The 16,216-nt window shown below is 31.9% G+C and overlaps 1 protein-coding gene across 1 annotated transcript; it reads left to right on the forward strand.

Annotated features, from left to right (window-relative positions):
* The first annotated feature begins 11,604 nt into the window (after positions 1-11,604).
* On the forward strand, positions 11,605-15,891 carry LOC122581728 (protein DEHYDRATION-INDUCED 19-like). Its single transcript, XM_043753994.1, has 5 exons — positions 11,605-11,836; positions 12,009-12,148; positions 14,122-14,199; positions 14,636-14,940; positions 15,537-15,891. Exons 1-5 carry the CDS (start codon positions 11,740-11,742, stop codon positions 15,643-15,645), a joined length of 729 nt encoding a protein of 242 aa, XP_043609929.1. The 5' UTR covers positions 11,605-11,739; the 3' UTR covers positions 15,646-15,891.
* The last annotated feature ends 325 nt before the right edge of the window (positions 15,892-16,216 follow it).

Here is a 16,216-nt window from a genome sequence, read left to right on the forward strand (position 1 = left end):
TTCATATTGTGTTTTGATTAAATGTTTCACCTCACCGAATGTTAAGATATTTCTTTATTGTGAAGGGGTGTCAAACTAAATTGAGCACTATGGGACAACTATGCTGATCAGTAGACAACGTTTTTGTCTGATGAAAGAAATAAGGATACCCGTGTTATCCTTCTGCTTGAGTTTTTCAAATTATAGTAAGTAATTTATATACATATCTCATATGTTTATATATATATATATATATATATATATATATATATATATGTTTTATAAATGCATTCCTACAGTCTAAATGTTTAAAATCAAAATTTTATGTGTTTATAATAACATTGTGTTGTTTTGCAGATGAACTTCAGGTCTCTAATTCAATGTTTAGATCTCGGTTGGGGATGAATGACAATCTCCCTGCCATAAATGAGTTCAATGACAGGTTGTGTACCACATTATCAAAAGGCTTATAATCCATCTATATACTATTAAATATATAGACCAAGTGTAACACCCGTCATTTAAAAACCTGAATTTTCAAAAACTTTGCCAAACGACATTTAAAATGTAGCGGAAAAGATCACTTTAAAATCTGCCCCATCAGTAACCAGATGGTACCTTTCATAAATGGTGTTACTAAATTGCATCATCGAAATAATAAAATGAAATCCAAGTCATGACACCAACATAAATGCCATTCATTATTACATGCATAATCAATCATAAAAGAGTAGTCAAGACATAAGGCTAAATGGTGAAGTCTAAGCATTAAGGACACTAATGCTATCTTCTTTATTACCTCTACCTGTCTCACCGAGCTAATCCTTTCCTAGCTCAAGCTTGCTTATTCTGAAGGCTCAACGTTTTCAAAAGAACAAGTGTTAGCTAATAAATTAGCTAAGTAAGATAACACATATTTGAAAACATTTGCCATTTCATAAAATATTAACAAAATCATTTTATATTTGTTAATATCACATAATCATCATAACATATGTCATATCACAATAGAGATATCACCTACACAACATAAACATAACACATTAGGATTCATCATACTCCTAATTGTGCCTAACTTTACTTTCTTTTCTTTCTTTCTTTCTTTCTTTACCTTGTATCTTTGCCTAGACATAGGCTAAGTGACTTACGCCACTTACATGAGGATGTGGGGTTGTGTGTAGGCGGTCATAGACCATACAAGGAGCCCTCACACCCGACATGATGGGTAAACCATAAGGTGGTCCATCGGCGTCGTTAAGGAATTGACAAAGTCATTCCAACTGAATAAACCGTTTATGCCTTTATGCAATGGTTGTTAGTTACTCCACCCGGAATACTCAAACATAACTATGCCACGGGAGGTATCATGATTCCCAAGCCACGTGACCACGTACGCACCAACCCCGAGGAGCTAGCACGGGTTAAGCTTAACACAAGACTTTACATATTGCTCGAGACTTTAATCTTTATATTAGTTTAGGTTACACTTTCACCTAAGCTAATCACATATCATCTTTTACTTTAGGGCCCTTAACGTGCTTGTGACATGGAAATCCTATTCATATGTCTAGTGACTAGGTGTTCAAGTCATGCAAACGTTCATATAGACATTTCATCATTTCATTTCACATAACATACGCATAACATCATTTCATATCATGTATACTTACCTCACACCTTGCAACCTGCATAAGTATGTAATTCATCATAAATGGTAAGTATAATATCCCTTTGCAACCTCCCATAGTCACCCATAAACACAAAACGTGCATACGTATCCAATTGGAAGGTTTAATTTATGAAAACGTGTTTTATTGTACCGTCAGGTGACAAAAGATGTTATCTTACCTCGTAGAAGCGCACACAAACGATAACTAAGATTATCGTGCAAATCAAGTATTCCCGACTACCTATAAAAAACATAGGACGAATCAACGAATGTAAATGGGGCTATACGACCTACGTCTATATACGTGTCGAATAATAGTCTTTGTTGACTACTTCATCTATTTGTAGACTACTAGTCTAATTCTGACTACTTTAATCCTTGGTAGACTACTATACACTTTTGTAGAGTACTTTCACATTTCGTAGACTACTTTCACATTTTGTAGACTACTTTACTCTTTTGTAGACTACCAGACTCTTTTTGTAGACTACTTTCATCTTTTGACTATTTTCAGTTTTGCAGACCACTTTTGGCATACAAGACAATCAATTGAGAGAAAAATCAGTTCTTAACAAATGTAGGGGACTCAAAGAACTTTTTAAAAATGTAAGATTCATCTCCTAACTCATTATCATAAAGGAGATACAATTTTTGCAATATGACTGAATTTTCAAACCTTATAAACTCTTTGTTTTACAAAAGATCTTAACCATCAAACATCCATGGAGATTAACCATGACACCTACAGTTCATATATACCCATAATATGATTCAATTGACACTATGAAATCATATATTGAATCATGGATTCATTAAACACATTTTACAAATCGTTTGACACCCGATTTGACCTAAATCGTCTTGTAAGCATAATCGGATCCAAACCGGAACCCTATGAACCGAACCCTTGACTTAATAAGATCAAAAGAATATTAAATCAAAAGGAAAACATCATATATACCTGTAGATGATTATGGAGATGAAAGATCTAGACCAAAACTCTATCAAATCACTTTTAATCGGAAGAATCACACAAGAATTGCTCAAGGAAGGGAAGGGGCGGTTAGGGCTTGAGAGAAATGAAGGGAAATCTCCTAGAGACTTAACAGACACGTAATGTTGACTTAACGACTCAAGTCAACCGTTAATTAAAAGTTTAGGATGTTACACCAAGGCTGATGGGAAGTTAGATTTTAATTCTAACTTTTATGAGACATCCAGTTTCTCATACTTTTGTATACAACTAATTGGACTATTTTTGGACAGGTTGTTGGCTGTAAATGCTGAAATTAATGCAAACAATACGATACTTTCCTCAGACACGGTGTATTCGAATCCATGTGATTATTGGATGAAGTGGGAAGTGAAGACTATTGACGAGATTGTTGATATCAACACGGTAACTATCTTTTACAAATGCATATTATATTTTAATTAAGGTCATTTAAATAGTACAACAAGTTTGATGTAAGCCTTTTAATATATTCATCAAGGTTACCAGTTGTGTTGTCGTTGGTACCATTATCTGTATTCAAGCCGAAAATGGATGATGTTAGGTCCAGTTTCAACTGAAACTGGCCAGTCTCCAGTTGCATCTGGAGACCAGAAGATTTGTCCAGAAATATATTGAAGTCTAGTTGCAATGTACAGTTAATGCAACTGAAGACTTCCTCCAGTTGAGATCTGATCAAACCTGAAGACGTTCCAATTGGATTCGAAGACAACAAGAGGAAGATAGAGAATGACAATGGCAGCAAGCCCAATTGACATTCTATTCAGATAGAAACTGGAGAGTATCAGTTTAAAGCCTTTACAATGCTTTACACTGATTACGAGGAAGACCTTTTTGCTTTATGTAGCTTTAAGTAGACAATATTTGTCTATGATTAAAGTGTAAAAATGCATAAAGCATGTTAGATAAAGTTACATCTTGACTTACCTTATCAAGCATTTCAAAAGAATTCAACTAGTTTCCTTAAATGTTGTCAACCATATCTATACAGCAAAATTGGAATCTGAATACCAACTTTGTCTATAAATAGAGGTATTTGCACAACAAGAATATAACTTTGTATATTCAGACTTTTGCAATATTCTTGGTGAACTTGTGCAATATTCTCTCATTTGTAAAAGGGAACATTTCACAACTTTAAGTGTTTCGATTGTGAAAGAGAATTTCCAAGTGTAGATCATTTGTATTCCATAGGTTGTTAGGATATTTACATTTATGTATTATCTTGGTTCCGCAACAACCTTGTATTTTATTTAACATCAATAAATAAAATACATTTGAAAATTACAACTTGGTCTCACCATATTTACTTTATTGTATTTACTTATTGCATTGTCATTTACTTATTGTCACCAGTTAAGTAATCTAACCAAAGACTTGGTATACATTCACTGTAACTGGTCGTCTCCAGTTCAGTGTTTATATTGCAAAGAAATCTCACCATTGACATAGAGGTGTCTTCAGTTAGTACCATCTCTTGAGTTGGGACTCACAGATGATACTATCTTGCTTGCCAAAAATGTTTTAAGAAGGTAGAACGGGTGTAAACTGCTTTGGATGTCGTTCCCAAAGCCAAGTTTGAGTGTGGTGAATGTGGGGTAGTAACTGATGTGTATGGGAGGTAATATGTTAATTCTATTAATTTTGTGTACTTCAAATGTTTAGACTCCATACACTAATGTCAACCTTAAAATCACCTGAAAATGAATAGGATAAAGCTCAAGTGAGGGTACAAGATGGAACTAGAACTGTTTCTTTTCTCTTACTCCAAAAAGATGTGACTGAATTCATTGGCAAAAAGGCAACTGATCTTTTAAGCAAGATCAACCAGGTTCATCATCACTTAAACTTCAAATTTTAGTTATGATACTCAGATAGTCAGACCAATAAAGTTCACAATGTATGTATCTATTTTTTTTTAATAATGGGGCCTCTTTAGTTTTAGTATTAGAGAGACACTCCAAATGTAATGTTCCATGTACTCGGTACTATTTATTTTGGTTATGCATATGTCTTGGTGGTTTGAAACTACTATTTGTGATTAAGCATTCTGTCATATTAAAAAGTTGGGCCATTTTCAAAGATTGCTTATGTATTGATTGTCTTCAAATTGAATCTATACCATGTAGAAATTATAAGTTTTTTTTGTTATTAAATATATTAAATGACTACTTATTATGTAGTTAATTGTGTTGTATCGTTTACATAATAATGTTTACATCACAATTGTCTTTACTATAATTAGTTTTCATAATACTACCCGGGTAGTCACCCGGGTCCTTAAGCTAGTATATATATAATATGGAGAAGATCATGATACATTGTATGATGGGTGGTAAAGATTAAGAGAGAAAAAACACATGATACATGTGTCAAACATCTAATGAATTAGGCATATCTTTAGACATATACTAGTGCTCAGACCCGTCTATTGGACGGGTAGTCTCAAGCTATATAAATCTTATAATAATTGTGAAACAAAAAGTGTATAATCGATATCACAACTTAATGGATACGAAAGTTAAAGAAGAAACATATGAAAATTAACTCCATATAAATATTGATTCCAGTTTACCTTTTTTTCCAACTTTAGTTAAATAAAAATAGAAACAAAAAATGTATGACCAATATCACAACTTAATCACTACGAAAGTTAAGGAAGTAACATATGAAAATTAACTTCATATATTGATTCTACTTTACCCTTTTTTTTCCAACTTTAGTTAAATAAAAAAAAAACAAAAAGTGTAGAGTATATAATTTGAAAAATACATACTAATTCATCTACAAAGACCATCTCGAATGTTTTGATTTTCTTCTTTTTGTCCGTAGGTTTTTTCTTATGGTTGAGAAATATATGAGGGTTTGAGATGCCATAATGAACCTATAATGGACAACAAACTAAATTAAAAAAAGATAATGATAACAATAACAATAACATAAGAATTCAATGTTAAATAGTAATAATAATGGTTAAATATGAACAACGTATATAAATAAAAAAACCGTTTTGGTAGTCGATTGTAGTTTTTTTTTTTGCCGTAGATTTTTTCTTAAGGTTGAGAATATGTGAGGGTATTTTCTAGGTGGTGTGTATATAGATAATAATAATAATAAAAAATTTAATTAAAGGTCGGTCATTTTTTATTAAATAAATATTAAAAAAATAGAGGAACAATAAGAAAGGAGTATTAGGCTAAAAGAGAAAGATTATGGTTGTCAAGTCTACCCTTAACCTCTTCTTTTAGTTATATTACTAGTATTCAGGCCCGTCTAATGAACGGGTTGTCTTAAAATATATTAATCAAGGCTAATATGATTCGAGCAAACATCAATATGACCAATATCACAACTTAATCAATACGAAAGCTAAAGAAGAAAGATATGAAAATTAACTCCATATAAATATTGATTCCAGATTACCTTTTTATTTTTTAAAATTTAGTTAAATAAAAAATTTGCAACAAAGTATATAATTTGAAAAATACATATCAATTCATCAACAAAGACCATCTCGAATGTTTTGATTTTCTTCGAGCTGTTCTACTCCGAAACAGTTCATACATGCACAACACGGAGTCGTAGATAATGGTTAACATATGTTGGCTTAAGATTTTCAAGATGAACTAATGTGGTTTTATTTTTTGTTGTTGAAGATGAAGTCATAATGAACCTATAATGGAAAACAAACTAAATTAAAAGAGATAATAATAACAACTATAACGCGGGGTCTCAATTCCTTTGTTGAAAGGTTCGTTATTTTAGTATATATGCCGTGAATTTTCGACAGCTTAATTAGAAATAATTTTGTCATTAATATGTTTGTTTAAAAGTATGCAAGAAACCAAAACATAACCCGTAGTAGAAACCTGAACGGGATGTGATATGACAAAAATATCAATATATTAATTCAGATATCAAGTGGATGCGATATAGCAAAATGCAAATAGTGATACGTGGTGTATCACAATAAGGTTGAATGACAAATAAAAAGTGTGAAAAAAACAAAAGAAGTAACCCGTAATAAAAAATCCGAAAAGGAAAAACAAAACTAAAAAAGAAAAAGATGTGACAAAATCCGAACAGGATACAATGTGGCAAAATCCAAACTATAAGAAACGTGCGATGTGTCACTTTATAATCGATGCCACGTGTCAAGTTTTAATAAGCATGGTTACTATTGATAACCATGCCAAAAGAAACGAAAGAAAAAACTCCAAATGGGATCCGTAATGTCAGAATCTAAATAGTGATGCGGGGTATATGATGAACCAATAAAAAAGATCATATAAGCAAAAAAAAGATATCAAAAAACCAAGAAAACCAAAAGATAAATAACCTTAACGAAAATAGAAATAACAAAGGAAAAATAAAATATTGTGTAAGAGTTTCCAATATATTAATTCAGAACACAAAAGCCAAAAAACTATGATGAACACCAAGAAAAACCCCAAACGGGATCCAAAATGGCAAAATCTAAATAGTGATGGGGGTTTATGATGAACCAATAGAAAGAAAACACAAAAGCAAAAAAACTATGTAATAAACCAACAAAAACCGAAAGAAAAATAACCTTAACGGGATCCGATATAGCAAAATCCGAAAAAACGCGGGGTATAGGTGGACCAATAGAAAGAAAACACAAAAGCGAAAAAAACTATGTAAGAAAAAAAGAAAAATCGAAAGAAAAATAACCTTAACAAAATCCGATATGACAAAATCCAGGAAAAAACACGGGGTACAGGTGGACCAATAGAACAGCGCCACGTAGCACGTGACACTGTTCATTGGAAATCTATAAGAAATTTGCGATGTGTCACTTTATAACCGGTGCCACGTGTCAAGTTTTAATAAGGATGGTTACTATTGATAACCATGCCAAAAAAACCGAAAGAAAAAACTCCAAACGGGATCTGTAATGTCAGAATCTAAATAGTGATGCGGGGTATATGATGAACCAATAAAAGAGATCATATAAGCAAAAAAATAAGGTATCAAAAAACCAAGAAAAACCGAAAGATAAATAACCCTAAAGAAAATATAAATAACAAAAGAAAAACAAAATGTTGAGTAAAAGTTTCCAATATATTATTTGAGAACACAAAAGCCAAAAAACTATGATGAACACCAAGAAAAAACCCAAACGGGATCCAAAATGGAAAAATCTAAATAGTGATGTGGGGTATACAATGAACCAATAGAAAGAAAACAAAAAAGCAAAAAAACTATGTAAGAAACCAACAAAAACCGAAAGAAAAATAACCTTAACGGGATCCGATATGGCAAAATCCGAAAAAATGCGGGGTATAGGTGGACCAATAGAAAGAAAACACAAAAGCAAAAAAAACTGTGTAGGAAACCAAGAAAAACCGAACAAAAAATAACCTTAACCGAATTCGATATGGCAAAATCTGGGAAAAAACGCGGGATACAGGTGGACCAATAGAACAGACTGTTCATTGGCCTCGCCTTTAATGAGATTACAATAACATAAGAATTAAATGTTAAATAATAATAATAATAATAATAATAATAATAATAATAATAATAATAATAATGATTAAATATGAACAAAGTATATAATTAAAAAAACCCTTTTGGTAGTTGATTGTAAGTTTTTTTTTTTGTGGTAGGTTTTTTGTATTGAGAATATGTGAGGGTTTTTTCTAAGTTGTATATATAGATAAATAATTTTTGGGACACTTTTAAAGATCAAAAAAACTTTTAACTAATAATAAGGTCGAACATTTTTTAAATTAGATAAAATATTTAAAAAATAAAGGATTAATAAGAAGGGAGGATTAGGCTCAAAATAAAGGATTAGGGGTGCCAAGTGTATCACAAAGTACTCTTTTAATTATATTATAGAGTATAGATAGATAGAAGATTGGTAGATGTTAGGCATACCAATTATTTTTCTGAAAAAAAATAAACTTGAAAGTGAAAACTTCATTTCCTGCGTAAAAACTTGGGCCAAAACCCAATTCCAAAAGCCTTCGAATGAATAAATTGGCCAACTTTTGGGCTTCATTTATAACCTTCATTTTTCTTTTAATCTAAGTTCGTAAACAAACCTAACTTTTCGGTTTTGCAAAAGACTTGAAAACAACTCCGCAACTAAGCATGGACAAAAATAAATCACTGATTCTACATCGTAACTTTTGTTGAAGAAGTCTACACCTCATACCTTATATAATTATGTATTACCTCATGATGGATTATTATAAACCTATGTACGAATGTATCAAAATTTAGCCCACTCGATTGAAATACCTTTTAAGTTGAGCTCGTTGTCTCGGATTTCCATATCTCAAAGTTGGTGCCATTTAAAATTTAGGTTAATTACACAAATAATACCAGAACTACTATCTAAAATATTATAGGTTTATACCTAGGGTTTAAAAATTACATTTGTAATCTCCTAACTATTTGATTTCACACTCGAATGATACCTAGCTCAAACAGACACGAGTATCCCCACCTCACATGCATGACACGTTAGATATGAAACCAATATTTTTTAAAATATTTTAGGTAATGTGTAATTTACCATTATTATTATTATTATTATTATTATTATTATTATAAATCATTTTTATAAAAATTTTGTGGGTTTACAATAAATTAGTGGGAAGCCGAGATACTAACCGGGCCCTTATTATTATTATTATTATTATTATTAGAAATAAATAATATTTACAAAAAATTAGTGGAAAGCCGAGATACTATCTGGGCCCCTACTCTTCTAGCTATAGCAAAACTAATCATATTAAATATATGAGCAGCAACACGTATTTCAATGTCTTGAGCCATAGAGAACTTCTGAATTCGCTTGAGTAGAGTCACTGCATCATTTTCAAGTTCTCCAAAGGAAGAAAACGAGAAGGGGATAAAACCATACCCAATACCTGCACACTTACCCTTATACTTGTCTCGTTTACGTTGTGCAGCCTCAATCACTGCACGACCAGACACAAAGTCAACCAAACCAGTCTGCGTCAAAGGTGATGACCCTGTTAAATCAATGCATACATCAAGCCCACCATCCCATGAGTAAAGCAATATATCAGTTGGGCGTAAGGGGTTGTCTCTGTCACCGGTAAGCCCAATATTAACATCTTTATGAGCTAAAACCCCAAACCGAGAACAGATGTCAACCAAGGTGTCACGCACCATGTTATGTAGGTGCTTAATACCAATCAGACCAACACATGATACAATATGATCTCCATAAACATCCCCTGGGAATACCCTGGAATAAGCTAAGCACGACATTTGAACAGAAAATAGGGGGACGCCCAACCGATAGCATAGAACACACCAGTAGATCCTAACATTCATAGTTTGCCCCAAACCAGAGATCGGAACCACTCTAAGCCAGTTCGAAGTGTGGTCTTCCATTTGGTATTTCATAATGCCATCTGTCGAGGAAATAGAGAAAATATGGATTCAACCGTTTGAGTAACACGAGTGAAATATATATCTGCCAGTTTCTTCATGAGTTTGGGAGCAACGATTTCACTTCGATTACTCAAAAGGTCTATCGCCATTTTCGCATTAAAAGCACACAAGGCATCATTAAAGGAAGGCTCGGGAGTTAGAATACCAATAAGTTATATTTATTATTATTATTATTATTATTATTATATTATTATTTATTATTATTATTATTATTATTATTATTATTATTGTTAAAAAATTAACAATACGTTATATATTTCTGAAAGTCTATTATTATTTTATAAATATTTACTTTTACTATATAAATAATATTTTCTTTCATCTTCAAAATCAAATTCATTCGTTAAATAAGATGCATTGAATAATTTCTTTCATCATTTCTCAAAACCATATATAATAGAAAATATTATTCTTTCAAAAAGAAAATATTAATTTATTATGATTTTGAGTTTTTTTTTTCAAAACTGAAAAGAAAAGAAAACAAATAATTATAGTTTAAGTTGTGTTTATTAGTTCATTCTAAAGATAAAAAAAGAAATGAAATGATTAAAAAATAAAAACAACTTCTGATTGATTTTAGAAAATGAGGATTCTTGCTTTTTTTTCCCTCCCGCGAGAAAGCATTAATTTCTCTAATTTCTTAAAATACTTCAATCAATACACGCAAAAAAAAGTCGATTTGACAAGTTTTTATTCAATTTCTTGTTGAGTAAAATTCTCATTAGTACGAGTCAATGGAGTGGCTCTCTGGCCTCTGATATCCATATAAAGGACACGACGAGTATAAATATCCTTTTTAACTTCTATTATGACGGACTGAATATCTTTTAAGAAATTGGAGGATGACCTGACGAGTTTTTCCAGGAAATCTCCAGCGAAATATACACACTATTTCGTCTTTTCTATCAAATCTACCCACGTATAAAATGATTTGAATGAAAAACATTATTTGTATGTTTTGTTCATAAGATTAACGAAGATTTTAAAGTATCTTGTCTTATTGAGTTTTTTATTTTATTTTAAATACAACGAAAATGAATAAGTAGAAAATGAAATGATTATTTTATGAGTGAATATTTTATTATTTTTGTTCTAAAATATTTTTCTCATGATTGAAAATATTTCATAGGCTCCATTTCATCTCATTCATTTTTTAATTTTAGTTCAAAAACATAACATTAATCATCCTGTCTTTTATGAATCAAAACACAAACATTCATATATTAACCCTCTTATTAACCACAAACATATAGTCACAAATGTCTAAATCCAAGAAATTTCTCAAAACACAACAATTGTAACCATGACCACATAACAACCCTATTTATTCTCCATTTATGCAAACATCTTAAACTTTTACCTCCTCCTAAATGTAAATTCACCAGTAATTTCATTATTACTGTATATCACAAAATAAACAAAACCAAATAAGAAAAACAAAAACATATTTCCTTCCTTCCATTTCAAACATATTTAAATTGAGAAAACAACATCTCATTTCATTAAAACAACAAGAAGAAGAAGATAGAATCATTTTTGCTGTTATCCATAATAATTATATAATTAAATTCCAAACTTCAACGTCCCTTTCTCTTCTGTCTCTCTCTCTCTTTTTCCTATGGATTCCGATTTTTGGACCGCCCGTCTCGCCGCCGCTAAACGGCAGTTCACGATGCAACACCACCACCACCATAATCATCAGTCTTCCCATCTGGGTTCGGTTTGTTTTTATTTATTATTATGCTTTTTTTTTTCAAAAAGATTGGATTTTTTTTGTTAAAGATCAGTGCTTTTTATGTTTTTTAGATAATTTTTGTAATTTTAGGATCTGGGTTTGTTTTATTTATTAATTTCATGTTCTGGGTATGTTTTATATACATATTTCAGATCGGTTGAACGTTGATGATTTTGAGGTTGAAGAAGAAATCCGACCCGATTTTCCATGCCCATATTGTTATGAGGATTTTGATATTGGGTCTTTATGCTCTCATCTTGAAGATGAACACTCGTGTGAATCCAGAGCAACTGTAATCTTCTCTCTATCTCTCTGTGTGTCATCTATATCTATATATGTGTATGTAATGACTATATAATTATGTATCTATGTATGTTTTGATAAGTCAATTTTGATGTAAAAAGGCTTTGACTTTTTTTTTTTTGTAATGATTAATTTGAAGTCTGATTTTGGTTAAGATCCAAGTTTCCATTTTTATGAACAAAGGGGATTTTTTTTGGGTAAAGAGTTACTTACTATTTTTGGTATTATTTGTTTGGTAAAAGTCATTGCAAAAGTTTATCAAATGCCTTGTTTTCAATTCATCCAACTTTTCAAACGGAGAGAGATATTCAGGCTACCCTGGGTGAGTCGAGTTTGGCTCTGATGTGCGCGGCTTAATCACTATTCCTGTGGCTGTTTTTCCGACTCTTTTTTGGCCATCCGAAGGTGTTTGACCAGGAAGGTTTCGATTCCGGTCTAATTTGTTACCTTCCTGGCTGCCTTATCCGTAGGTCATCGTGGAGATGGTTAATTTAATTAACTTTCTATTCTTAACGTTATTTTATACATGCATATATTCGGAAAGTGTAAGGTCATTTTGAACTCATTAAAATAGTAAAAATAGATTGCCAATATTTTTCAACTTTGTTACAAGGACTACAAATTTTTTTATAATAAGTGTGTATCAAGTTGAAAGTATTAGCAAAAGAGTAGAGTAGTTTGAAATATAGATGTATGTATATGTATACTTGGGAATGCTTGAGTCTGTTTTTCTTTTTCTTGATAAGGTGTAATGATTTTGATGATGATTAACAAAATGAGAGGCAGTGGCCATTCGGGAAAAAAAGGTTGAAACTTTTAGCAGTTTATTTTCAATTTGGTTTTTGTTGTTAGTATGTTCTTGTCTAGGATAGGTAGACTGAGACTTTGAACAATGCTTCAGCTTTTTAGGATTGTGAATAAAGTTTTCCAAATACATAGCTCTTTTATGGGTTTTGAAAGATGCAAATTTGTTTGCCCTATAGATTTCTTGAGTTTATATCAATGGCATGAATTAAGCCCGCCACTTGCTCACAATTTTAACAAAAGCAGTCCAGTTTGACATGAATACATACCACATTGGTAAAAATGAATATTTTGGCAAATGACTTATTTGACATCCAATTTATGCTTTTTAATCTTTCTATGTGGTTCTCGATGTCCATCGAATTGAATAATTCCCTATGTATGTGAGTTTGAACTTTGAATTCAGTGGTTAGGCAGGTTAGCTTTAGCTCTGTGTCATGATTCACATTATTGGTCAAGTTTTTTTTTACGGGTCTAGGATTGCTATCGTTTTTGCTATTTAGGATTATTTTAGACATTCTGCTAGTAGATATAGCATTGATAGAGAGTATTTGTATTGATCAAGGTTTTTTTTATGTGTCTATGGTTGCTATCGTTTGTGTCTAGTCTCTTAAACCTTGCAGTTTCCTTAGGTAGATAGAGTACTTGTATTTGATTATAGAACTTTTATAAACATATTACCTACTCCATATGTTTTAGGATAATTTTCTTTTAGACTTTGGCTTGTTAATCAAATCAAAAAATTATTATTCAACAAACATGAAGAAAACACGGTCATTAATATGTACATTGAGGCATTGAGCACAATAGGCAGAAAGATTGTTTTAGGAAGTTTCTGAGAATATAGGGAATGATACAATTGTTTTATTTGTTTCCTACTCCCTATGTCTCAGAATAATTATATGGCTTATTAGAGGCATTGCATATTTGCTTAGTTAAAGCTTTTTTACTTTGAATTTTGGATCAACCTGAAATCAAACTTAATAATTTAAACATATGGCCAATACTTTCTCAACAACTTGTAAGGATTACATTCAGTTTTTTATTTTGTATTTTAGCTTCAAACTTTGTGAAAGATGAAATTTGTTGCAATTTCTTTTTGGATCAATAATTTCAAGTTGCATGAATCTCATAGTGTTATTATTTTTTTTTTTGCAGATCTGTCCAGTTTGCTCTGCTAAAGTGACGAGAGATATGTTAAGCCATATCACTCTGCAGCACGGACACTTATTTAAAATATCCTTCCACTATGGAGAATTAATCCTTCATTTAACTGCCATTTGCATTGAAAGCCATCCTTTGATATCATGAGTAGTTCATACAAATCATGAAGCTAGACTGCTTTATGCTATTCAGTATTAGTTTTTTGAAATTAGTGATCCACATTATGCTATATTGCTATTCTGTTTCGTTATCAATTTTGGACGAGTGAGATTGTTTGTGATTATTACCAATTAAAGTTATATTGGTTAAATAATAGTAAATAATATATTCTTCTAATAGAATAATTTAGGAGGTTTTATGCATCAAAACTCACTTTAGGCTACTTTCAACCCAATTGATCAATTCATAGACTTGTGCATGTGATTCAACTAACACCTCAGATTGTGAATGCCACACATGTTAAGGGTATCGTATTTCCTATCAAAGTTGTCCTTAACTTAAAAAATACATGCAGCGACGTCGTAGACTACGCAGAGTAGCTGTCCCAAATAGTCAGGCTCTTTCGCTTTTGGGCCGCGATCTTAGAGAGGCTCATCTGCAGGTGCTTCTTGGTGGCGGCAGTGGTGGAGTCTATAGGTCGTCAAATATCAATACATCATCATCGACAAGTGCTGCGGCTTCTGATCCTTTTCTTTCATCTTTGGTTCTAAACTTTCCTGGCTCTGAAGCTGAAGAAATTTCCAAGTCAATAGTGTCGAATGTTGAAGAAAGTTCCTTGAAGAGTCCAACTCCACAACATATATGGAAATCAAGGTAATGTTACCACTCAAGTTTTTTTTTAGTTTTATTCTTAACTTTATAGATTATGGATTCCTTTTGAAAGAATATCCACTACAATAGGTCAGTTAATTCTAATTCATTTGTGCATATTAACACACTATCAAATGGACCAAATCGTAATATGTGGCTTCATCGGTATGTGGAGAATTCGATTGTGAGGAATTGCTTTGGGGTCTTTCTATTTGAAGTGTTGAGATATTGCATGAACCTCCGAACGTTCAAAGAACTTCAAGGGTGGGAAAATTGTGATTTTCGTAATGCGTTAAAATGGGTAGTTGTTTTAGACGGGCGTGATGAGTTGACCCACAAGGCACAAATAGTCTTTGTCCTTTTTTTTGCTGCAAAATATCTAATATGTTAAATATGATTAGTACTTTAGGAGGTCAAATGCATGAAAAATTACATTTTGGGTTTGACATATTTAACTTGTTTATTTGGTAATTAATTGTTTGATTCTATTCCTTTAACTTTATAGATAAAACATAGCCTAAATCAACCTCTTCATGAGTGAAGATATAGTTTGCTACTACTAGAAGCTGTATATATAACCACATGTTCCTTTATCACAGTTTTGATCCTTCATTGAGTTCTGAAGAACGGGAAAAGAGAATGCGACAGGCCACAGGACGGGCCGTTTTTCTCCAAGATCTGCTGGTATCAACGCTTTTAACTGACTAAAACTGACACTCAGAGTGAGAACCGAGCAAGTAATCTGCAAACTATAATGTCAAATTATCTGATTAAGCAGATATGTTCTAGTTATTTCATCTCGGCTCTTGCCCTCTCAAACCCGTGTTGTATGAGCAAATATGATCATTTCATGTTAAAGAAATCAGTAATATTTATTTCTGATTTGTTATGTTTATGTTACATCAACCGTCTCAAGAGGGCGGCTTTATAAAATGTTTGTTGGATTATTGTGCATTTTAAGGGGTTCTTTTTGTCAACTAACAAGTTCTTTTGTATAATTAGGAATTTATTCTTATAAATTTTTTTTTTTGGTTCATGGTATTAGTTATCAAGTTTTAAATATTATTATCAATCTTGGTTTTTCCTACTTAACTGAATTTTCTAAACTTGAATTGCAAATTACTATGTTCGTGAATATATAGAACTTGTCAGTTTTAAATGGAACAAAGTTGGCCACATCTGGGATGCTGGATGGTAACCATATGGTCAACCACGCCACATGCTCCGGTGGTGCCATGGTTGCTAAGCGATGCCTTTCAGTTTCTTTCATTTTTGCTCT

The sequence above is a fragment of the Erigeron canadensis genome, chromosome 9, assembly GCF_010389155.1.
Source record: "Erigeron canadensis isolate Cc75 chromosome 9, C_canadensis_v1, whole genome shotgun sequence".
NCBI classification, from domain to species: Eukaryota; Viridiplantae; Streptophyta; class Magnoliopsida; order Asterales; family Asteraceae; genus Erigeron; species Erigeron canadensis.

Bases quoted from the DNA above. Each gene is read 5' to 3' on its own strand.
- LOC122581728 (XM_043753994.1), top strand. From the start codon at position 11,740: ATGGATTCCGATTTTTGGACCGCCCGTCTCGCCGCCGCTAAACGGCAG. The intron at 11,837-12,008 runs GTTCGGTTTGTT...TACATATTTCAG, and splicing joins TCATCAGTCTTCCCATCTGG to ATCGGTTGAACGTTGATGAT. The intron at 14,941-15,536 runs GTAATGTTACCA...CCTTTATCACAG, and splicing joins CAACATATATGGAAATCAAG to TTTTGATCCTTCATTGAGTT.